This window comes from Oncorhynchus clarkii, chromosome 4 (assembly GCF_045791955.1).
Source record: "Oncorhynchus clarkii lewisi isolate Uvic-CL-2024 chromosome 4, UVic_Ocla_1.0, whole genome shotgun sequence".
In the NCBI taxonomy this organism is placed as follows: domain Eukaryota; kingdom Metazoa; phylum Chordata; class Actinopteri; order Salmoniformes; family Salmonidae; genus Oncorhynchus; species Oncorhynchus clarkii.
The window spans coordinates 57,330,158-57,355,876 of record NC_092150.1 but is presented as its reverse complement, the minus strand read 5'-3'; the positions used below and the strand labels follow the sequence as shown (position 1 = coordinate 57,355,876).

At 42.1% G+C, this 25,719-nt stretch overlaps 1 protein-coding gene across 1 annotated transcript; it reads left to right on the top strand.

The window, feature by feature from the left end:
- Positions 1-22,344: 22,344 nt before the first annotated feature.
- On the top strand, positions 22,345-25,503 carry LOC139406987 (proteasome subunit alpha type-6). The gene is made up of 7 exons (XM_071150206.1): positions 22,345-22,553; positions 23,352-23,446; positions 23,572-23,653; positions 23,882-24,037; positions 24,295-24,473; positions 24,656-24,750; positions 24,961-25,503. Exons 1-7 carry the CDS (start codon positions 22,478-22,480, stop codon positions 25,016-25,018), a joined length of 741 nt encoding a protein of 246 aa, XP_071006307.1. The 5' UTR covers positions 22,345-22,477; the 3' UTR covers positions 25,019-25,503.
- Positions 25,504-25,719: the final 216 nt, after the last annotated feature.

Here is a 25,719-nt window from a genome sequence, read left to right as displayed (position 1 = left end):
TGCCCCAATCTGAGGTCCTGAGCGCTCTGGGGCAGGTTTTCATCAAGGATCTCTCTGTACTTTGCTCCGTTCATCTCTCCCTCGATCCAAATATGGACAGGTGTGTGCCTTTCCAGATCATGTCCAATCAATTGAATTTACCACAAGTGGACTCCAAGTTGTAGAAACGTCTCAAGGATGATCAATGGAAACAGCATGTAATTATTTGTAATACATTTGCAACCATTTCTAAAAATATTTTCGCGTTGTCATTTTGGGTGCATTGTGTGTAGATTGATGAGGATATTTATTTATGTAATACATTTTAGAATAAGGCTGTAACGTAACAAAATGTGGAAAAAGTGAAGGGGTCTGAATACTTTCTGAATGCACTGTATACATGGTTTCAGTGTACAGTACAGTTACCCAGGTTTCTATGTATGCTATAGATATATATCTTCAGATCTACCCCACTGAACAGACCTGCAATGATATAACAAATGGAAATGCGCTGTCAGAGAATATTTATCTGTCCCAAATGGCACCATATTCCATACATAATGCACTACTAATGCACTATTTGACTTTAGCCTGCATCTTTGATTTATGCTGAGAGAAGGACAGTGTACTGTCTCGCCATACTCCCAAGTACTTGTCTGAGGTGACAACCTCTAGCTTTAAACCCTCAGAGGTAGAAATCACACCTGTGGGGAGAGGGGCATTATTCTTACCAAACCACATGACCTTTGTTTTGGAGGTGTTCAGAACAAGGTTAAGGGCAGAGAAAGCTTATTGGACACTAAGGAAGCTTGGTTGCAGAGCTTTTAACACAAAATCCGGGGAGGAGCCAGCTGCCTGAGCTATATTGTTAACGTAAATTCAGAAGAGCATGGGGCCTAGCATCGAGCCTTGGGGTACTCCCTTGGTGACAGGCAGTGGCTCTGAGACAGCAGATGTTCTGGCTTTATACACTGCACTCGTTGAGAGAGGTAGTTGTCAAACCAGGCCAAAGACCCCTCAGAGACACCAATACTTCTTAGCCTGCCCACAATAATGGAATGGACTACCGTATCAAAATCTTTGGCCAAGTCAATAAAAAAAGCAGCACATTGCTTAGAATCAAGGGCAATGGTGACATCAATGAGGACCTTTAAGTTTGCAGTGACACATCCATAACCTGAGCTGAAACTAGATTGCATACCAGAGAGAATACTACAGACATCAAGAAAGCCAGTCAGTTGATTATTAACAAGTTTTTCCAACACTTTTGATAAACAGGGCAAAATAGAAATAGACCTATAACAGTTAGGATCAGCTTGATCTCCCCCTTTTTATTAAAGGATTAACCTTGGCTGTCTTCCAAGCAATGGAAACCTCCCCAGAGAGGAGAGACAGGTTCAAAAGATCAGAGATAGCCTTGGCAATGATAGGGGCAGATACCTTAAGGTCAATTATATTAATTTATACTAATACAATTGTTCAGAGAAAGATATTTTGTTTAACCTCTCTAGGGTAGGGGGCAGCATTTGAAATTTTGGATGAAAAGCATGCCCAAGTTAAACTACCTGCTACTCAGGCCCAGAAGCTGAGATATGCATATAATAATAATAGAAAGCACTCGAAAGTTTCGAAAACTGTTAAAATAATGTCTGTGAGTATAACAGAACTGATTTGGCAGGCAAAAACCTGAGAATTTTTCTTTTCCTTTAGTGTTCTATTCAATGCCATTACAGTATGCATTGACTTAGGACTCAAATTGAAGTTCCTATGCCTTTCACTAGATGTCAACAGTCTTTAGAGATTGTTTCAGGCTTGTATTCTGAAAAATGAGGGAGTAAGAGCAGTCTGAATGAGTGGACCCTGCCGTGTCACAGAGCTTTTTTCATGCGCACGACCGAGAGAGTACCTTTCTTGTTTACCTTTTATATTGGCAACGTTATTTCCCGGTTGAAATATTATTGAGTATTTAGGCTAAAAACAACCTGAGGAAATCCGGCGCCGACAGAGATGGCCGCCTCGCTTCGCGTTCCTAGGAAACTATGCAGTTTTTTGTTTTTTTACGTGTTATTTCTTACATTAGTACCCCAGGTCATCTTAGGTTTCATTACATACAGTCGAGAAGAACTACTGAATATAAGATCAGCATCAACTCACCATCAGTACGACCAAGAATATGTTTTTCGCGACGCGGATCCTGTGTTCTGCCTTACAAACAGGACAACGGAGTGGATCCTATGCAGCGACCCAAAAAAACGACTCCGAAAGAGAGGGAAACGAGGCGGTCTACTGGTCAGACTCCGGAGACGGGCACAGCGCGCACCACTCCCTAGCATTCTTCTTGCCAATGTCCAGTCTCTTGACAACAAGGTTGATGAAATCCGAGCAAGGGTAGCATTCCAGAGGGACATCAGAGACTGTAACGTTCTTTGCTTCACGGAAACGTGGCTTACTGGAGAGACGCAATCCGAAGCGGTGCAGCCAACAGGTTTCTCCACGCATCGCGCAGACAGGAAAAAACATCTTTCTGGTAAAAAGAGGGGCGGGGGCGTATGCCTTATGACTAACGTGACATGGTGCGATGAAAGAAACATACAGGAACTCAAATCCTTCTGTTCACCTGATTTAGAATTCCTCACAATCAAATGTAGACCGCATTATCTACCAAGAGAATTCTCTTCGATTATAATCACAGCCGTATATATCCCCCCCCAAGCAGACACATCGATGGCTCTGAACGAACTTTATTTAACTCTCTGAAAACTGGAAACAATTTATCCGGAGGCTGCATTCATTGTAGCTGGGGACTTTAACAAGGCTAATCTGAAAACAAGACTCCCCAAATTTTATCAGCATATCGATTGCGCAACCAGGGGAGGAAAGACCTTGGACCATTGTTACTCTAACTTCCGCGACGCATATAAGGCCCTGCCCCGCCCCCCTTTCGGAAAAGCTGACCACGACTCCATTTTGTTGATCCCTGCCTACAGACAGAAACTAAAACAAGAGGCTCCCACGCTGAGGTCTGTCCAACGCTGGTCCGACCAAGCTGACTCCACACTCCAAGACTGCTTCCATCACGTGGACTGGGAGATGTTTCGTATTGCGTCAGATAACAACATTGACGAATACGCTGATTCGGTGTGCGAGTTCATTAGAACGTGCGTTGAAGATGTCGTTCCCATAGCAACGATTAAAACATTCCCTAACCAGAAACCGTGGATTGATGGCAGCATTCGTGTGAAACTGAAAGCGCGAACCACTGCTTTTAATCAGGGCAAGGTGTCTGGTAACATGACCGAATACAAACAGTGCAGCTATTCCCTCCGCAAGGCTATCAAACAAGCTAAGCGCCAGTACAGAGACAAAGTAGAATCTCAATTCAACGGCTCAGACACAAGAGGCATGTGGCAGGGTCTACAGTCAATCACGGACTACAGGAAGAAACCCAGCCCAGTCACGGACCAGGATGTCTTGCTCCCAGGCAGACTAAATAACTTTTTTGCCCGCTTTGAGGACAATACAGTGCCACTGACACGGCCTGCAACGAAAACATGCGGTCTCTCCTTCACTGCAGCCGAGGTGAGTAAGACATTTAAACGTGTTAACCCTCGCAAGGCTGCAGGCCCAGATGGCATCCCCAGCCGCGCCCTCAGAGCATGCGCAGACCAGCTGGCCGGTGTGTTTACGGACATATTCAATCAATCCCTATACCAGTCTGCTGTTCCCACATGCTTCAAGAGGGCCACCATTGTTCCTGTTCCCAAGAAAGCTAAGGTAACTGAGCTAAATGACTACCGCCCCGTAGCACTCACATCCGTCATCATGAAGTGCTTTGAGAGACTAGTCAAGGACCATATCACCTCCACCCTACCTGACACCCTAGACCCACTCCAATTTGCTTACCGCCCAAATAGGTCCACAGACGATGCAATCTCAACCACACTGCACACTGCCCTAACCCATCTGGACAAGAGGAATACCTATGTGAGAATGCTGTTCATCGACTACAGCTCGGCATTCAACACCATAGTACCCTCCAAGCTCGTCATCAAGCTCGAGACCCTGGGTCTCGACCCCGCCCTGTGCAACTGGGTACTGGACTTCCTGACGGGCCGCCCCCAGGTGGTGAGGGTAGGCAACAACATCTCCTCCCCGCTGATCCTCAACACTGGGGCCCCACAAGGTTGCGTTCTGAGCCCTCTCCTGTACTCCCTGTTCACCCACGACTGCGTGGCCACGCACGCCTCCAACTCAATCATCAAGTTTGCGGACGACACAACAGTGGTAGGCTTGATTACCAACAACGATGAGACGGCCTACAGGGAGGAGGTGAGGGCCCTCGGAGTGTGGTGTCAGGAAAACAACCTCACACTCAACGTCAACAAAACTAAGGAGATGATTGTGGACTTCAGGAAACAGCAGAGGGAACACCCCCCTATCCACATCGATGGAACAGTAGTGGAGAGGGTAGCAAGTTTTAAGTTCCTCGGCATACACATCACAGACAAACTGAATTGGTCCACTCACACAGACAGCATCGTGAAGAAGGCGCAGCAGCGCCTCTTCAACCTCAGGAGGCTGAAGAAATTCGGCTTGTCACCAAAAGCACTCACAAACTTCTACAGATGCACAATCGAGAGCATCCTGGCGGGCTGTATCACCGCCTGGTACGGCAACTGCTCCGCCCTCAACCGTAAGGCTCTCCAGAGGGTAGTGAGGTCTGCACAACGCATCACCGGGGGCAAACTACCTGCCCTCCAGGACACCTACACCACCCGATGTCACAGGAAGGCCATAAAGATCATCAAGGACATCAACCACCCGAGCCACTGCCTGTTCACCCCGCTATCATCCAGAAGGCGAGGTCAGTACAGGTGCATCAAAGCTGGGACCGAGAGACTGAAAAACAGCTTCTACCTCAAGGCCATCAGACTGTTAAACAGCCACCACTAACACTGAGTGGCTGCTGCCAACACACTGACACTGACTCAACTCCAGCCACTTTAATAATGGGAATTGATGGGAAATGATGTAAATATATCACTAGCCACTTTAAACAATGCTACCTTATATAAATGTTACTTACCCTACATTATTCATCTCATACGCATACGTATATACTGTACTCTATATCATCGACGGTATCCTTATGTAATACATGTATCACTAGCCACTTTATACTATACTATGCCACTTTGTTTACATACTCATCTCATTTGTACATACTGTACCCGATACCATCTACTGTATCTTGCCTATGCTGCTCTGTACCATCACTCATTCATATATCCTTATGTACATATTCTTTATCCCCTTACACTGTGTACAAGACAGTAGTTTTGGAATTGTTAGTTAGATTACTTGTTGGTTATTACTGCATTGTCGGAACTAGAAGCACAAGCATTTCGCTACACTCGCATTAACATCTGCTAACCATGTGTATGTGACAAATAAAATTTGATTTGATTTGATTTGATTTGATTTGGATTGAATATAAACATCGTTTGACATGTTTCTATGAACTTCACGGATACAATTAGGATTTTTTTTTGTCTGCCTGTTGTGACTGCGTTTGAGCTTGTGGATTACTGAAGAAAACATGCAAACAAAATGGAGTTTTTCGGATATAAAGAGAGACTTTATTAAACAAAAGGAACATTTATTGAATAAATGAATGTCTTCTGAGTGCAAACATATGAAGATCATCAAAGGTAAGTGATTCATTTTATCTCTATTTTTGACTTGTGTAACTCTTCTACTTGGTTGGTTACTGTTTGTAATGATTTGTCTGCTGGGCTATGTTCTCAAATAATCGTAAGGTATGCTTTCACGGTAAAGCATTTTTGAAATCTGACACCATGGTTGGATTCACAAGAAGTTCATCTTTAAACCTATGTAAAATAATTGTATATTTTCTGAATTTTTAATCCGTATTTCTGTATTTGAATTTGGCACTCTGCAATCTCACTGGATGTTGGCCAGGTGGGGCGCTAGCGTCCCACATACCCTAGAGTGGTTTTAACAAGTAATAAAAACAATCTATAAAAGATAGTGGTCAAAATTATTGGGACCCCTGTTTTTAGTACTCCAGGCACCCTACCCTAGCGAGGATAACAAGCCTTTTTCTAAAATGTTTTATGAGATTGGAGAATACACTGGGAGGGATCTTAAACCATTCCTCCATACATCTTCCTAGATCCTTGATATCCTTTGTCTGTGCTTATGGACAGCCGTCTTATTATAATAATAATTATAATACATGTAATTTGTATAGAGCTTTTCATTACAGAGTTATCTCAAAGCCTACTGAGGAAGAAATATATATATATATATATATATATATATATATATATATATATATATATATATATATATATATATATATACAGTACCAGTCAAATTTGGACCCACCTACTCATTCAAGGGCTTTTCTTTATTTTTACTACATTGTAGAATAATAGTGAAGACATCAAAACTATGAAATAACACATATGGAATCATGAAGTAACCAAAAAAGGGTTAAACAAATAAAAAATATATTTTAGATTCTTCAAAGTAGCCACCCTTTGCCTTGATGACAGCTTTGCACACTCTTGGCATTCTCTCAACCAGCTTCACCTGGAATGCTTTTCCAATAGTCTTGAAGGAGTTCTCACTTATGCTGAGCACTTTTTGGCTGGTTTTCCTTCACTCTGTGGTCCGAGTCATCCCAAACAATCTCAACTGGGTTGAGGTCGGGTGATTGTGGAGGCCAGGTCATCTGATGCAGCACTCCATCACTCTCCTTCTTGGTCAAACAGCCTTTACACAGCCTGGAAGTGTGTTGGGTCATTGTCCTGTTGGAAAACAAATGATAGTCCCACTAAGTGCAAACCAGATGGGGATGGCGTATCGCTGCAGAATGCTGTGGTACCCATGCTGGCTGTGTGCCTTGAATTCTAAATAAATCACTGACAGTGTCACCAGCAATGCACCCCCACACCTCCATGCTTCACGGCAGGAACCACACATGCAGAGATCATCCGTTCACCTACTCTGCATCTCACAAAGACAGTGGTTGGAACCAAAAATATAAAATATAACATTTGGACGTACCAGACCAAAGGACAGATTTTAAGGACAGATTTAAAATTTGGACGTACCAGAACAAAGGACAGATGTCCATTGCTCGTGTTTATTGACCTAAGGAAGTCTCTTCTTCTTATTGGTGTCCTTTAATAGTGGTTTCTTTTGAAGCAATTCGACCATGATACCGTTGTATAATGGCGCCGGGGGAGATGGCTGATGTTTTACGTGCTCCTAACCGAATGAGTTTTTTAGCAACTTATTTTTTTACTTATTCTGTACATAATTCTGTACATGTTGTTGCTACCGTCTCTTTTGACTGAAAATAACTTCTGGACATCAGCACAGCGATTACTCACCAATGCTGGCACTAAAACCGCATTCAATGAGCTGTATTCCTACAAACAGGAAAAACTCTCATCTAGAGGTGGCGCTCCTTGTGGCCGGGGACTTTAATGTAGGGAAACTTAAATTTGTTTTACCAAATTTCTATCAGCATGTTAAATGTGCAACCAGAGGGGAAAAAACTCTAGACCACTTTTACTCCACACACATTTTGTCAATCTGACCATAATTCTATCCTCCTGACTCCTGCTTACAAGCAAAAATTAAAGCAGGAAGCACCAGTGACTTGGTCAATAAAATAAGTGCATTGATGACGTCGTCCCCACAGTGACCGTACTTACATACCCCGACCAGAAGCCATGGATTACAGGCAACATCCGCACTAAGCTAAAGGCTAGAGCTGCCGCTTTCAAGGAGCAAGACTCTAACCCGAAAGCTTATACGAAATCCCGCTATGCCGTCCGACAAACCATCAAACAGGCAAAGCGTCAATACAGGACTAAGATCGAATCGTACCACACCGGCTCCGACGCTCGTCGGATGTGGCAGGGCTTGCAAACCATTTCAGACTACAAAGGGAAGCATAGCCGAGAGACAGCCCAGTGACACAAGCCTACCAGATGAGCTAATCTTCTTCTATGCTCGCTTCGAGGCAAATAAAACTGAAACATGCATGAGAACACCAGCTGTTCCGGATGACTGTGTGATCATGCTCTCCACAGCCGATGTGAGTAAGACCTTTAAACAGGTCAACATTCACAAGGCCGCTGGGCCAGACAGATTACCAGGACATGTACTGCGAGTATGCGCTGACAAACTGGCATGTGTCTTCACTGACATTTTCAACCTCTCCCTGTCCGAGTCTGTAATACCAACATGTTTTAAGCAGACCACCATAGTCCCTGTGCTCAAGAACACTAAGGTAACCTCCCTAAATGACTACCGACCCGTAGCACACACGTTAGTAGCCATGAAGTGCTTTGAAAGGCTGGTCATGGCTCACATCAACACCCACTCCAATTTGCATACCGCCCTAAGAGATCCACAGATGATGCAATCACTATTGCACACTGCCCTTTCCCACCTGGGCAAAAGGAACACCTATGTGAGAATGCTGTTCATTGACTACAGCTCAGCATTCAACAACATAGTGCCCTCAAAGCACACCAATAACCTAAGGACCCTGAGACTAAACACCTCCCTCTGCAACTGGATCCTGGACTTCCTGATGGCTGCCTCCAGGTGGTAAGGATAGGTAACAACACATCCTCCACGCTGATCCTCAACACATGGGCCCCTCAGGGGTGCGTGCTCAGTCCCCTCCTGTACTCCCTGTTCACTCATGACTGCACAGCCAGGCACAACTCCAACAGCATCATTCAGTTTGCCAATGACACAACAGTGGTAGGCCTGATAACCAACAACGACTAGACAGCCTGTAGGGAGGATGTCAGAGACCTGGCCATGTGGTGCCAGGACAAGAAGCTCTCCCTCAACGTCCAAAATCAAAGGAGGCGATTCTGAACTACAGGAAAAGGAAGACCGAGCACACCCCAATCTCATCTACGGGGCTGTAGTGGAGCAGGTTGAGAGCTTCAAGTTCCTTGGTGTCCACATCCAACAAACTAACATGGTCCAAGCACACCAAGACAGTCGTGAAGAGGGCACGACAAAACCTATTCCCCCTCAGGAGACTGAAAAGATTTGGCATGGGTCTTCAGATCCTCAAAAAGTTACCGCCACACCATCGAGTGCATCCTGACTGGTTGCATCTCTGCCTGGTATGGCAACTGCTCGGCCTCTGACCACAAGCCACTACAGAGGGTAGTGTGTACGGCCCAGTAAATCACTGGGACCAAGCTTCCTGCCATCCAGGACCTCTATACCAGGCGGTGTCAGAGGAAGGCCCTAAAAATTGTCAAAGACTCCAGCCTCCCTAGTCATAGACTGTTCTCTCCGCTACCGCATGCAAGTAGTACCAAGTCTAGGTCCAATAGGATTCTAAAACAGCTTCTACCCCCAAGTCACAAGACTCCTGAACATCTAATCAAATGGCTACCCAGACTATTTGCATTGCCCACCCCAACCCCTCTTTATGCTGCTGCTACTCTCTGTTTTCTATGCATAGTCACTTTTTTAACTCTACCTACATGTACATATTACCTCGGCGAACCGGTGCAGCCGCACATTGACTCTGTACCAGTACCCCTTGTATATAGTCTCGCTATTGTTATTTTACTGCTGCTCTTTAATGACTTGTTCCTTTTATTTCTTATTCCAATTCATATTTTTTAAACTGCATTGTTGATTAGGGGCTTGTATGTAAGCATTTCACTCTAATGCGTACGTCTACACCTGTTGTATACGGCACTTGTCCCATGGCACTTGTATAATTCTATAACTGCCTTAATTTAGCTGGACCCCAGGAAGAGTGGGGATATTATGGGGATCCATAATACATGCAAATACATGAGCCCACTGCCTAAAAGCCATAGGACTTACCTTTTCTCTATTTGTGGTGAGGTGATAGACAGTTTAACATTGACAGTGTTTTTTTTATTCCTATTTTACCATCCCATTCTTACGCATAAATTAACTTATGTTACTATTGATACAGCATCTCACATTAGCCAAGAAGCTATTGACTGTACCAGCACAAGCACACTCCTTATTTCTGCTGAAATTCAGCCCTAACAGGAAAGGAGACCGAAGACCTGTGTATTTGCTGCAAATACCGAACTGAAACCGAACTGAAACAGCAGAGAATGGGATGGGCGTAACATAATCATCTTACACCTGGCATTAGCTCAGGTCAGGGAACATATGAAACAAAAATATAAGCGTAACATGTAAAGTGTTGATCCCATGTATCATGAGCTGAAATTTAAAGATCCCAGAAATGTTCCATACACACAAAAGGCGTATTTCTCTCAAATGTTGTGCGCTAATGTATTTACATCCCTCTAGTAAGCATTTCTCCTTTGCAAAGACAATCCATCCACCTGACAGGTGTGCCATATCTAGAAGCTGATGAAACAGAACAGTCATTACACAGGTCCACATTGTGCTGGGAACAATAAAAGGCCAGTTCTGGCACACAACACAGTGCCACAGATGTCTCAAGATTTGAGGGAGCGTGCAATAGCAACTGACTGCAGGACTGTCCGCCTGAGCTGTTGCCAGAGAATGTAATGTTCATTTCTCCACCATAAGCTGCCTCCAACTTCATTTTAGAGAATTTGGCAGTAAGTCCAACTGGCCTCTCAACCGCAGACCACGTGTAACCACACCAACCCAGGACCTCCACATCCGGCTTCATCTGCAGGATGGTCTGAGACCAACCACCCGGACAGCTGACTGTCAGGTGACTGGCTTGCACAGAGTCCTGACCTCAACCCCATCAAACACCTTTGGGATGAATTTGAAAGCTGACTGCGAGCCAGGCCTAATCGCGAAACATCAGTGTCCGACCTTACTAATGCTCATGGCTGAATGGAAACAAGTCCCTGCAGCAATGTTCCAACATCTAGTGGAAAGCCTTCCCAGAAGAGTGGAGGCTGTTATAGCAGCAAAGGGGGGACCAATTCCATATTAATGCCCATGATTTTGGAATGAGATGTTAGACGAGCAGCTGTCCACATACTTTTGGTAATGTAGTGTATGTCTGTGTGGCAGGCTTGGCACAGAGCCAAGTCAACCGCCTCAATGCTCCTAATGAAGGTACCTGACCACAGAGAAGAGCTGTGAAGAGACAGGGAGGTCACATCTCTGCTCATTGTGGGTGGTAGTTAGGGGTTTGGATCAAAGGTCACAGAAGGAAAGGTAGCTTCTCTTCAGACACCCACGGAGTAACACTGAGGCAGAGGCAGGCTAACAGGGGGTTTCAGTCAGGCATTGTTGGGCAAACATGGGGTTCTAAACATTTTGTGTTCCGTGGCCCACTGAAACACTTTCAGAAAAGGCAGCCTGGTTGAGAATCACTGAGGTAAACCATCAAAACGGCAACCTTTTTTCACACCTTTTTGATGCATAAAGGCGTGGTGGAATTTACAAAGCACCTGTTTTAGTATTTCACAACCCTTCACAACCATTCCTCCATGTCCCACTAATCAAATACCTCTCAAAGTTTTTTTTCTCTGAATAAATGCTAATATTGAGTGTCAATCTGTTGTTTCGTGATGTGACTAGACGACAACAAACCACAAGCTTTTAGAAAAGGGATTGGCGTACACATGTCCCCAGAAATCAAAAGTAAAAGTAAAAGCACATTGTAAATTCATCTTGCTTATCCACTTATTTTATTCCTTTTTCCTTCAACAAGGCATTTTCAAAAACATTCCGTTTCTAAGAAACTGTGAAATGTACAGCACCAACATTTTATTCTTATCTCAAGAAAGTACAGTACATCAGTACTTTGAGATTTATTCAATAATCTTAATTGCTACTCTCACTGTGATGAATCAAGTATTTATGAAGAACTAATCATAATTTATTATTTTTACATTATTTTCAACTGTATTTCAATCAGGGATATGAGTTTCCTAGAATTGTGTGTTCCATTTGCTTTTCTTACTAAAATCATTATGCGTGGAAAGATAAGTTCACAGACGTCTGGTATATAAATGTGTCAAATGTATGCACTTCAAATGAATGGATCCCACGATTACAAAGGAAGGCAGTGTCATTGAGCATCTCTCACCTATTAACCTTTGGTATGTTTGGAAAATATGAGCAAAACTATGGTGGTTCTGTATGAAAATATGTACTCACTGCCAGTGGAGATCCCCCAGGACCCCATGAGTAGGTCTGTAACTGTCTGTCCCACGCATCGCTATATGAGGAATGGTGGTGGGGGTCTTTCCTCTCAAAAAGGGTAGAAAGGCTATAGACTATATTTAATGACAATACTGCTTCCTTTGATATAGAAAGAACAGAAGTGAGAAATACAGAAGACAGGAAAGGGAAAGACTAATGAGAGGTATCAGGTCTGTTTAATGGGGTCGTGGGATGTCTGTGTACATTGTGAAATATTAAAACAAGGTGGCAGGTGGTGCTTTTCAACAATAATTTTCTATTTCCCCAAAAATATTTTAAAGTCCTTGTTTGATTCAAATGTCAGGTGGCTGAAAAATCAAGTCTGTTTAGACCTGTTTAGAGCTATTGTCTGACATTTGCTCTGACATTTTACAAAAGCAAATTAGTTATACAACTAAACATTGCAAATATGTGCCCTTACCACAATAGACAGTCTGGAGTTGTGAAATCCTATGTGGGCATTTTAGTCCCTGATCTGTTTCACCTGTCCTTGTGATTGTCTCTGCCCCTCCAGGTGTCGCTTGTTTTCCCTGGTGTACTTATCCCTGTGTTTCCTGTCTCTCTGTGTCAGTTCATCTTGTATGTCTTTCAAGTCAACCAGCGTGTTTTCCCCCACTCCTGCTTCTATTCTCTTTTTGCTAGTCCTCCCGGTTTTGACCCTTGCCTGGACTCTGTACCCGCCTGCCTGACCATTCTGCCTGCCCTGACCTCGAGCCTATATGCCACTCTGTACCTCCTGGACTCTAAACTGGTTTTGACCTTTTGCCCGTCCACAACCATTCTCTTGCATACCTCTTTTGGATTGATGAATAAATATCAAAGACTCTGCCTCCTGTGTCTGCATCTGGGTCTCGCCTTGTGCCCTTATAAGTCTTTCCAAACAAAGCCCTATCTCTCAACACTATTGAACCCAAGACAACATTTAGTGACAAGGAGTAACTATGACTATAGGGAAGCAATTTAATCCAGCTTTGAGTCCAAAAGGGAAATACCAGGCCTGCGAAGTACATAATGGTCCAATTCAATCCCATTATAATCCCTGTTCTCAAAGATTACCAGGAACAGAGAAAGATACCCTCTACACAAACAGTCAGGCCTCCCAAGAGCAGCGTAAAGGAAGTACTACTGTATGTTCTGCCACATGGACTGCGGTACTTTTTGTTTATTGGTGATTACACAAGAATTTCATAAGAAAAATGTTTCCCTCCAGCGATAGAGTGCTTTCCTTCCTTCAAATTAACGGTATATTTTTTCTTTGCCTGGTAAAATTCCTGTCAGGAACTCCCCTGCCTCTCTAGAGGAACGCACAGAGGCCAAATAAGGAGTACAAGGAAATGAGGGATCATGACTAGGGCTGTTACAACATTTAGTGACAAGGAGTAACTATGGCTATGACTGCAGTCAAATTTCACGTGACTATTCGTCACGGAAACTAGGCTTCTCCAAGCTCTGATGCTGCTGACGGTCATTAGCCTACCAAACTTGCTAACTGCCTGGTAATCAGCACTCTATTGTCCCTCTAATCACTCTGACGTCAACACAAATGTTTTCGAAAATAAATTTAAAAAACAAATCAATTATCCTAGTAAAAATGCCCTGTCTTAGGTCAGTTAGGATCACCACTTTTAAGAATGGGAAATGTCAGAATAATAGTATAGAGTGATTTATTTCAGCTTTTATTTCTTTCATCACATTCCCAGTGGGTCAGAAGTTTACATACACTCAATTAGTATTTGGTAGCATTGCCTTTAAATTGCTTAAATTGGGTGTAACGAGTCTCCTCGTCATCTGAGGAAGAGTAGTCAAGATCGGACCAATGCGCAGCATGGTAAGTGTCCATGTTAAATTTATTCAATAACTGAACACTGCAACACAAAGTAAACACAAGAACAACCAAAACAGTCCTGTCTGGTAGAGATACAGAAAACAACTACCCACAACTCAAGTGGGAAAAACAGGCTGCCTAAGTATGGTTCTCAATCAGAGACAACAATTGCCAGCTGCCTGATTGGGAACCATACCAGGCCGAACACATAGAAATAGAAAACATAGAACACAAAACATAGAATGCCCACTCCAACTCACGCCCTGACCAAACTAAAATAGAGACATAAAAAAGGAACTAAGGTCAGGACGTGACATTGGGTCAAATGTTTCGGGTAGCCTTCCACAAGCCTCCCACAATAAGTTGGGTGAATTTTGGCCCATTTCATTTGGCCCATTCCTCCTGACAGAGCTGGTGTAACTGGAGTCAGGTTTGCTAGCACACGCTTTTTCAGCTCTGCCCACAAATTTTATATAGGATTGAGATCAAGGCTTTGTGATGGCCACTCCAATACCTTGACTTTGTTGTCATTAAGTCATTTTGCCACAACTTTGGAAGTATGCTTGGGGTCATTGTCCATTTGGAAGACCCATTTGCGACCAAGCTTTAACTTCCTGACTGATGTCTTGAGATGTTGCTTCAATATATCCACATAATTTTCCTCCCTCATGAAGCCATCTATTTTGTGAAGTGCACCAGTCCCTCCTGCAGAAAAGTACCCCCATGATTTTCCCATGATGTCAAGCAAAGAGGCACTGAGTTTGAAGTTAGGTCTTGAAATACATCCACAGAAACACCTCCAATTGACTCAAATGATGTCAATAAGCCTATCAGAAGCTTCTAAGGCCATGACATCATTTTCTGGAATTTTCCAATCTGTTTAAAGGCACAGTCAACTTAGTGTATGAGAAACGTGTCCCCCTGCTTAAGCCAGTACATGTCCAGGCCCGTCTGAAGTTTGCTAGAGAGCATTTGGATGATCCAGAAGAAGATTGGGAGAATGTCATATGGTCAGATGAAACCAAAATATAACTTTTTGGTAAAAACTCATCTCGTCGTGTTTGGAGGACCAAGAATGCTGAGTTGCATCCAAAGAACACCATACCTACTGTGAAGCATGGGGGTGGAAACATCATGCTTTGGGGCTGTTTTTCTGCAAAGGGACCAGGACGACTGATCCGTGTAAAGGAAAAAATGAATGGGGCCTGTATTGTGAGATTTTGAGTGAAAACCTCCTTCCATCAGCAAGGGCATTGAAGATGAAACGTGGTTGGGTCTTTCAGCATGACAATGATCCCAAACACACCGCCCGGGCAACAAAGGAGTGGCTTCGTAAGAAGCATTTCAAGGTCCTGGAGTGGCCTAGCCCGTCTCCAGATCTCAACCCCATAGAAAATCTTTGGAGGGAGTTGAAAGTCCATGTTGCCCAGCAACAGCCCCAAAACATCACTGCTCTAGAGGAGATCTGCATGGAGGAATGGGCCAAAATACCAGCAACAGTGTGTGAAAACCTTGTGAAGACTTACAGAAAACGTTTGAACTCTGTCATTGCCAACAAAGGGTATATAACAAAGTACTGAGAAACTTTTGTTGTTGACCAAATACTTATTTTCCACCATAATTTGCAAATAAATTCATAAAAAATCCTACAATGTGATTTTCTGGATTTTTTTTTCTTCTCATTTTGTCTGTCATAGTTGAAGTGTACCTATGATAAATTACAGGCCTCTCATCTTTTTAAGTGGGAGAACTTGCACAATTGGTGGCTGACTAAATACTTTTTTTCCCCCACTGTAAATTATTTAGTATACAACATTAAATGAAGAACAGACTGATGAGTGACAATATTAGCCTTTCACATGTGAATGATCTATTATCACTTGTGAATGATGCCCAGCGTGGGCAGTAAGGAAAGAATCAGCGCATGCCTTTTTTTGTGACTTTTTCAAATCAATAGTCACACACCGCATGTCAAAGCCCATAGGCCTATATGTTTTGCTAAGGTTTGTATCACAACTAAAGTGGGCAAATAACTTCTTAAAATTAAGTACATTAATCCGCTTTACAACCGTTGTAGAGTTAAACTGGCATACATAGGCGGCGCGTGATGTTCAAGTTTGAGGAAGATAATTTTTAACAATGGAAATTGACCTTAATTAATAATAAAACATTACATGAATAATCGCATTTGCGGTCACTTTTGAGAACAGTGTTTTCCTGCTAATTGCATTTTGTAACATTCGTGTGCGCATTTTTGCTCTTATAATGTGAAGAAATAGCCAAATGGTCGATCAACATTTTAAGCTAAACATCATTGCCCACAACTCTCCTAGAGTATGTTTGGAATATTTATTTATTGCTCAGAAGGACAAGTTGACCAATAGAATAGGTCAACTTTTGTAGATTGACATAGGCTAGTGTTTTAGCTGTTCTTTAGACCTACTCATCTTGTGGGCTGATAAAAAGTAGGCTAAATGTGAACAGTTCTTCTACCATCTTCAATAAGCGCCTCTGAGTTTGATAAGAGGGATGCACCCAGTTTCTTCCCTTATGTGTCTGTCTTCACTTGTAGCCTATTTCTTAGCTGAGATGCCTGTGAGAAGGAACCAATCAGACATTGACAGACATTGGCTAATAAGAATTTAGATATCTGAGAGAGTGAGTCAGAGGTGCTTCGGAGCAAGGCAGCCGGGAGAAGGGAATGTATAATCACTATATTCAGCCCAAGGGCACAACTGCCAATTTGGCCACAAAAGGAATAGATTTTTTAGGGGGCATTACAGCCACAGTGGGTGGATGCCATTGGAAAATTTGAAGCCTGGTGAGAATATTGAAAAATTGTGAATGAGAGACTGATGAAGTGTGTACAGCCCGCACAAGAAACAAATCAGAGCTCATGCCTTTCATGCAACTTTTTTCAAATCATCATTAGAGTTGCATCACGCAGCTTTAGAATGTATAAACAATCTAAACATATAGCCCAACATTTGTATTTCAACTAAAGTTGTATAAATAACTCTAAATTAAGCATATAGGAGGACCTGTTTCTTTGTTAACCGCACAACACAGAATAGCCGCATGTGAGCACTTCCTTGGAAATCGTTTGGAGAAAATACATTTTCTATTTTATTCAGCTATGTATAAAATAAAATAAATGTCATGGAATTCTAAGCTAATCTTGTTTGATAAATTAACTAATGTAGTCCACAGCCATATGGCATTACCATATCAGTGCTTAACATAAGAAAAACTCAGAGTATGCTATTCTGTTCTTCTGAAATAGACTATTTTCTTCATATCATGTTTCATTAGACCTGTCTAAAATAAATAATGGATTTATTGTGATGGTGTAGTCTTTACTAAAATGACTTTTTAAAATACTTTTTAAAATGTAGATGTTCGAAAGGTCTGCATCAGTGGCTTGAAGGCTATGTGTCGAAGACCAAAAAAAGCCAATACCGATTAATCGGACAATTATTTATTTATTTGTAATAATGACAATTACAACAATACTGAATTAACACTTATTTTAATTAACTTAATATAATACATCAATTTAGCCTCAAATAAATAATTTGGTTTAAATAATGCAAAAACAAAGTGTTGGCGAAGAAAGTAAAAGTGCAATATGTGCCATGTAAGAAAGCTAACGTTTAAGTTCCTTGCTCAGAACATGAGAACATGTGAAAGCTGGTGGTTCCTTTTAACATGAGTCTTCAATATTCCCAGGTAAGAAGTTTTAGGTTGTAGTTATTATAGGAATATTTCTCTCTATACCATTTGTATTTCATATACCTTTGACTATTGGATGTTCTTATAGGAACTTTAGTATTGCCAGTGTAACAGTATAGCTTCCGTCCTCTCCTCGCCCCTACCTGGGCTCGAACCAGGAACACATCGACAACAGCCACCCTTGAAGCATCGTTACTCATCACTCCACAAATGCTGCGGCCCTTGCAGAGCAAGGGAAACAACTACTCCAAGTCTCAGCGCGAGTGACGTTTGAAACACTATTAGCGCGCACCCCGCTAACTAGCTAGCCATTTCACATCGGTTATACCAGCCTAATCTCGGGAGTTGATGGGCTTGAAGTCATAAACAGTGCAATGCTTAAAGCATTGCGAAGAGCTGCTGGCAAAACGCACAAAAGTCTATCCTACCCTGAATGAATGCTTACGAGCCTGCTGCTGCCTACCATCGCTCAGTCAGACTGCTCTATCAAATCGTAGACTTAGTTATAGCATAATAACACACAGAAATACGAGCCTTAGGTCATTAATATGGTCGAATCCGGAAACTATCGTTGTTACGGTTTTCTTGTGGTGAAGGAGAGTCGGACCAAAATGCAGCGTGGTATTCTTGATACATGTTTAATGATGATGAAAAATGAACAATACAAAAACAACAAACGTAACGTGAAAACCTATACAGCCTATCTGGTGCAAACAAACACAGAGACAGGAACAATCACCCACAAACACACAGTGAAACCCAGGCTACCTAAGTATGATTCTCAATCAGAGACAACTAATGACACCTGCCTCTGATTGAGAACCATACTAGGCCGAAACATAGAAATACCCAAATCATAGAAAAACAAACAGACTGCCCACCCAACTCACGCCCTGACCATACTAAATAAATACAAAACAAAGGAAATAAAGGTCAGAACGTGACAATCATCTTGAAAACAAGACGTTTATTCTTTTAGTGAAATACGGAACCGTTCCGAAATTTATCTAACGGGTGGCACCCATAAATCTAAATATTCCTGTTACATTGCACAACCTTCAATGTTATGTCATAATTCTGGCAAATTAGGCGGCCCAAACTGTTGCATATACCCTGACTCTGCGTGCAATGAACGCAAGAGAAGTGACACAATTTCACCTGGTTAATATTGCCTGCTAACCTGGATTTATTTTAGCTAAATATGCAGGTTTAAAAATATATACTTCTGTGTATTGATTTTAAGAAAGGCACTGATGTTTATGGTTAGGTACACATTGGAGCAGGGACAGTCCTTTTTCGCGAATACGCACCGCATCGATTGTATGCAACGCAGGACACGCTAGATAAACTAGTAATATCATCAACCATGTGTAGTTAACTAGTGATTATGATTGATTGATTAATCATTTTTTATAAGATAAGTTTAATGCTAGCTAGCAACTTACCTTGGCTTACTGCATTCGCATAACAGGCAGGCTACTCGTGGCGTGCAATGAGAGGCAGGTGGTTAGAGCGTTGGACTAGTTAACTGTAAGGTTGCAAGATTGAATCCCCAAGCTGACAATGTAAAAAATCTGTCGTTCTGCCCCTGAGCAAGGCAGTTAACCCACCATTCCTAGGCCGTCATTGAAAATAAGAATGTGTTCTTAACTGACTTGCCTAGTTAAATAAAGATGAAAAAATAAGTAAAAATACATATCGGCCAAATCGGTGTCCAAAAATACCGATTTCCGATTGTTATGAAAACTTGAAATCGGCCCGAAGTAATCGGCCATTCCAATTAATCGGTCAACCTCTAGTCCGGACATCTGGCAGTCTCTAAGGGGGTGCCACAGGGTTCAATTCTCGGCCGACTCTCTTCTCTGTATTCATCAATGATGTCACTCTTGCTGCTGGTGATTCCCTGATCTACCTCTACACAGACGACACCATTCTGTAATACTTCTGGGCCTTCTTTGGATACTTTGGATAACTAACCTCCAGACAAGCTTTAATGCCATACAACTCTCCTTCCATGGCCTCCAACTTCTCTTAAATGCAAGTAAAACTAAATGCATGCTCTTCAACCGACCGCTGGCCGCACCTGCCTGCCCGTCCAGCATCACTACTCTGGACAGTTCTGACTTAGAATATGTGGACAACTACAAATACCTAGATGTCTGGTTAGACTGTAAACTCTCCTTCCAGACTCACATTAAGCATCTCCAATCCAAAATTAAATCTAGAATCGGCGTCCTATTTCACAACAAATGCTCACTCATGCTGCCAAACATCTCCTTGTAAAACTGACCATCCTACCGATTCTTGACTTCGGCAATGTCATTTACAAAATAGCCTCTAACAATCTACTCAACAAATTGGATGCAGTCTATCACAGTGCCATCCATGTTGTCACCAAAGCCCCATGTACTACCCACCACTGCGACCTGTACGCTCCCGTTGGCTGGCCCTCGCTTCATACTCGTCGCCAAATTCACTGGCTCCAGGTCATCTACAAGTCTTTGCTAGGTAAAGCCCCGCCTTATCTCAGCTCACTGGTCACCATTAGCAGCACCCACCCAGAGCACGTGCTCCATCAGGTATATTTCACTGGTCACCCCCAAAGCCAATTTCTCGTTTGGTTGCCTTTCCTTCCAGTTCTCTGCTGCCAATGACTGGAACGAACTGCAAAAATCACTGAAGCTGGAGATTCATATCTTCCTCACTAACTTTAAGCACTAGCTGTCAGAGAAACTCACAGATCACTGCACCTGTACATAACCCATCTGTAAATAGCCCATCCATCTACCTCATCCCCATACTGTATTTATGTATTTATCTTGCTCCTTTGCACCCCAGTATCTCTACTTGCACATTCATCTTCTGCACATCTACCACTCCATTGTTTAATTGCTATATTGTAATTACTTCGCCACCTTGGCCTATTTATTGCCTTATCTTACCTCGTTTGCACACAATGTATATAGACTTTTTTTCTACTCTAATTTTGGCTGTATGTTTGTTTATTCCATGTGTAACTCTGTTGTATGTGTCGAACTGCTTTGCTTTATCTTGGCCAGGTTACAGTTGTAAATGAGAACTTGTTCTCAACTAGCCTACCTGGTTAAATAAAGGTGGAATATTTTTAAAAAATGGAGCCAGCACGTGGAGACTTGCAAGATGATGCGATGAAGTCCAGACTGACAGACAGGCTTGGTACTGATGACTCTGAATGGCACTAGTCATAACATTTTTACTAGCTACAACTTTTACTTGTATTGTCTTTTTTATTATTGAATTGAATGGTATCAGTCAATTCAGGGAGGCATTGACTGATACCATTCTGTGTGTTCTGCAGCAGTGTCAGGAACTCCTGTTTTATACAGGAAGGAAGGAAGGCATGACCAATCTGACATGTTTGCCAAAATGCACAGTATCTGTATCAGCTGTGAATGACAATGAAATAAAGATGAAAGGTGCACATTGTTATATTAGCAGAACACTGCTTCTAAGGTATTATGTAAAGCACGTGTCAAACTCGTTCCACGGAAGGCCTAGTGTCTGCAGGTTTTTTCTCCTCCCTCGTGCTTGATTGATGAATTAAAGTCACTGATTAGTAACGAACTCCCCTCATCTACTTGTCTTGGTCTTAATTGAAAGGAAAAAACTAAAACCAGCAGACACTAGGCCCTCCATGGAATAAGTTTGACACCCCTGATTGATTGTTCGGATTTTTTATTCTACATGTACCTGTTACTACATTTGAAAGTTATCAAAACACTTTAGAATATCTACATAAATTCAGCAATTGCATTCTCATATTACTCTGTTGGTTACTGACCTATTCAAAGCTCCCTCCAGCATCTCACCATACATCTGTCTGTAGTTACTAAACTGCAGGAGGTTTGTTCGTTGTGATTGAGTGGAGGGAAACAGCTGCGGGCAAGGTTCTGACAGATGGGTGTGTCTTGTTGTTGGCAAGTACCTACCCAAGAATCACTCACATCAAACCACACTCCCTAGCCAACTCACGCCTCACTTCTGTCTTGACCGCCAGCATTTGTTGAGAAGCAAGCCAAAAAACAAGGCTAAATCAGCAGGTGCAGTTCCCCTTTAAGCTGTTTGACCAGAGTAAAAGGCCAGCAACACTAACAGTATTATTTTCAGAGCCCCATGAAATGACACCATATAATGATTCTACAGACTCTACTGAAAACTCCCCACCCAACTGTAACATCTGAACTAAGAATTGTTTTTCCAGTATAGTGCGATATACCATATATATTGTCCATGGCCAGGCACCCCCATTTTAAGGTGTTTTACCACAGTAAAAGGCCTGCAACACTCTGTACTATTCAGAGCCCCATGAAACGACACCATATATAAATTCTACAGACCCTAATGAGTACCCACCCCACTTTTACATCAGCACAAATCGTTTTTTCTCTATAACCCAATATGTAATGCATACATTGTGATATGCATTGGGGGCGTTTATTTGAACAAATATGAATCAATGTTCATGTTTAGAGGATTATTTTTCATACATCATGAATAAATATTGGTTAATGACACCTTACTACCATTACATGGGGGACGTTTATTTCGAACGTTTCCGAAATTCCGTGATCCGGAAGTACTTTTAGTATTGATGAGATGCTGGTTCATTTATGCATGAAGTGAGATTTGTGTTTACAACATATTTTTCACTTCTTAGCTAACCAAATTCCAACCAAGATGTCCCGGGGCTCAAGTGCAGGTTTTGATCGTCACATCACTATCTTCTCTCCAGAGGGTAGACTCTACCAAGTTGGTTAGTACGGTATATTTCCATTTGCATGCACACAATATTGTACCCAGCTTGGTAAATGCTCTGTCATTGTTCCTAGCTAAGTAGCTAACGCTAATAAGTTTAACTAGCTATATTGCATTACGTCTAAAGTCATTTTTTAAATTTAACATATTCAAATTCTGCATGCAGTTTTAAGTTTCGAAATTTAGTTTGACTGCCCCCAAAGACTAATGTAGCTAGCTAACGTTAGATATCCGCAGAATAAGCAGAAAGCTCAGCTTGCTAGGCTAACACCTGATAAGAAACACAATTAAAATAACTAGCTAGCTAGCTACCTATTCACTCAACATGAAATTGTAATTTGTACTAGATAGCGACTGAAAACATGTTGCTTTATTGTGGTAATTGTAGACGTGAGTGCAGCTAGCTAGTTGCTAGTGAGGGAATCTAGCTAACCACAGTATGTTGTTAGCAAGCTAGGAAGTCTCGCGAGGCAATCTTAGTAAATCTCAACGTGAAGGAAGAATGGGTGTCAGATACAATTATGTGTATAATCATTGGTCAGACATAGAGATCCTATTAGATAGATCCTATTAGCATTGTGATTCCTAATTCTATGGTATCAGAGGTGTGCTGTTATCTGAAGTGCTTTTGACCTTTATTTAACTAGGCAAGTCAGTTTTCAATGATGGCCTAGGAACAGTGGGACGACAGATTTGTACCTTGTCAGCTAGTCCAACGCTCTAACCGCTAGGCTACCCTGCCGACCCATGCACTGATTCGATCGTGTTCTGAATAACCCTGTTGTGTTTTACACAGAATATGCTTTCAAGGCCATAAACCAAGGTGGTCTCACATCAGTAGCAGTCAGAGGTAAAGACTGCGCAGTAGTCGTCACACAGAAGAAAGTACCGGTAAGTTTAGCTGTAAAACCATGCCCGTTTACCTCATTGTTTTAGGCTTTTCACAAGTGGAGTACTAACTTACTCCAACAATTTGATTCCTTAAAAAGGATGTTACCTTGTTTTGTCTCTACTAGGACAAGCTGTTGGATGCCTCCACAGTCACTCACCTGTTCAGGATAACGGAGAACATTGGCTGTGTGATGTCAGGAATGACAGGTAGGAGTAGGATACACAATGCCTTAGCAAGACTACTTGGTAAACTGCTACGATGGTCAAAGCCAACTCTTATTAACAACTTCACTTTTACTTGTATCCCAACTCATATAATTAAACTCTTACTAAGAAAATTACTCTTCCCCCTTCCATATGCATAACACTAAGGCCTACATTGAAATTGCCAATTCCCAGTGCTGGCTCTAACTGCTTGACTCTTCTCTCCTCCAGCGGACAGCAAGTCCCAGGTTCAGAGAGCGCGCTACGAGGCAGCCAACTGGAAGTACAAGTATGGTTATGAGATCCCAGTGGACATGCTGTGTAAGAGGATTGCTGACATCTCTCAGGTGTACACACAGAATGCTGAGATGAGGCCGCTGGGATGCTGTAAGTGCATGTTTATTCATGTTCACCATCACTGTGTTGGAACTGAATTTTGAAGCACAAGTTCTACATACTAGGCAGTCAAAAGCATGGAATTGTAATGAGCCGTGTTGTACTCCTCATTTTAATTCAGACAATTATAGAAAGACAATGTCAATGCATCTTTCCCTGATATCGTTTACAACTCTTAGATTATCTTCTGCACAAACAAAATGTTCTCCTTGACCAGTATCCTGTCTTTCCTTTCTTCTGCTTTTCAGGCATGATAGTGATAGGTGTGGATGAGGAGTGTGGTCCCCAGGTGTACAAGTGTGACCCTGCAGGCTACTACTGTGGGTTCAAGGCCACTGCTGCAGGGGTCAAACAGACAGAGGCCACCAGCTTCCTGGAGAAGAAAGTCAAAAAGAAACTCGACTGGACCTTTAAAGAAACTGTTGAGGTAGAAAACCCCTTCCACTCCGCTAACTGTGTATATAGAGTACAAAGTTTAGTGATACAATGAAATTAACTACTAAGTGAAATGTTGTACGGTCAGCATTTGTTTCTCCCCTCTGCAAAAACAGTAGATGTGATTGCAAGTGGTTTAATTGTATCTCTCTCCTTCTGCCTCCCTCTCTTCAGACCGCCATCACCTGTCTGTCAACGGTTCTGTCAATTGATTTCAAGCCCTCTGAGCTGGAGATAGGAGTCATCACAACAGAGGATCCTAAGTTCAGGTGAGGCACCACTCTGCTCTGAACACTCTCACTTAGCATCATTAGGCCCCATATAAAATACAGTAAGACCTTTGTTGTTTAGAAAGTGTGTAAAAGAGGTACACTTTAGGTGTGGGGGTGTTATATTGGTCTGTCCCACTAATGTACTGCCAGAATTGTGTTGTTGCGAAGTTGTGAGGAATTTGAATCTGTGTTTTTTTCTAACTGCAGGATTCTGACCGAGTCTGAGGTGGACATCCACCTGGTGTCCCTAGCGGAGAGAGACTGAGCTCAGAAAGACTACAGAGTCCCAGAGAGAGATGTGTTACTGAATGATGGGATTTGTAGTCCCCCTGTTGAAGAATGGTGTTATCCTTGTATTTTACCCCCTGTTCCATTAAAAATGTTTCTAGTAAATTCTTATATTTTTATTAATTTAATTTATTTTCAGTTAGATCTGTCCTGGCATTTTCTCTCAGGTACTAGTGACAGACTGTGTAGGAGAGTATGACAATATTTTTCTTTTTAAATCAGTGCTCCATGTGTGACCCATAGATTTGACTGAATTCTGTGCACCAGGCCTTCGTTATATGACCTAGTACAAATTTGACTTTTTAACTTGTTTTAAAGGCCTGTTCCAAAGGTTTTGTATATGTTTTCGCTAGTAATTCTGAAAGTAGTACTCATGAGGGTTCAGGAAATGTTGCACAGTTGTGTACTACGTCATCCATTTCGTATGTTACATACAACATATAAATAAATTGCAATTCGTAGGATGTGTTCCGAATTCCAATTCGTACAATGTGTTTCAAATTTGTAAGTGCATTTCTACAATATGTTTAAGTGCTTAAGATCTGATTCTCTCTTTTAAATTAGGTGACCTGACTTGAGACAGATTTAGAAACTGGGAAAGTTTTGAACATTTCTGCAGAGTAGAACATTGTCTTCCTGTTGTGGTTCTGCTCATTTAATCACCTCATACTGCAGAGC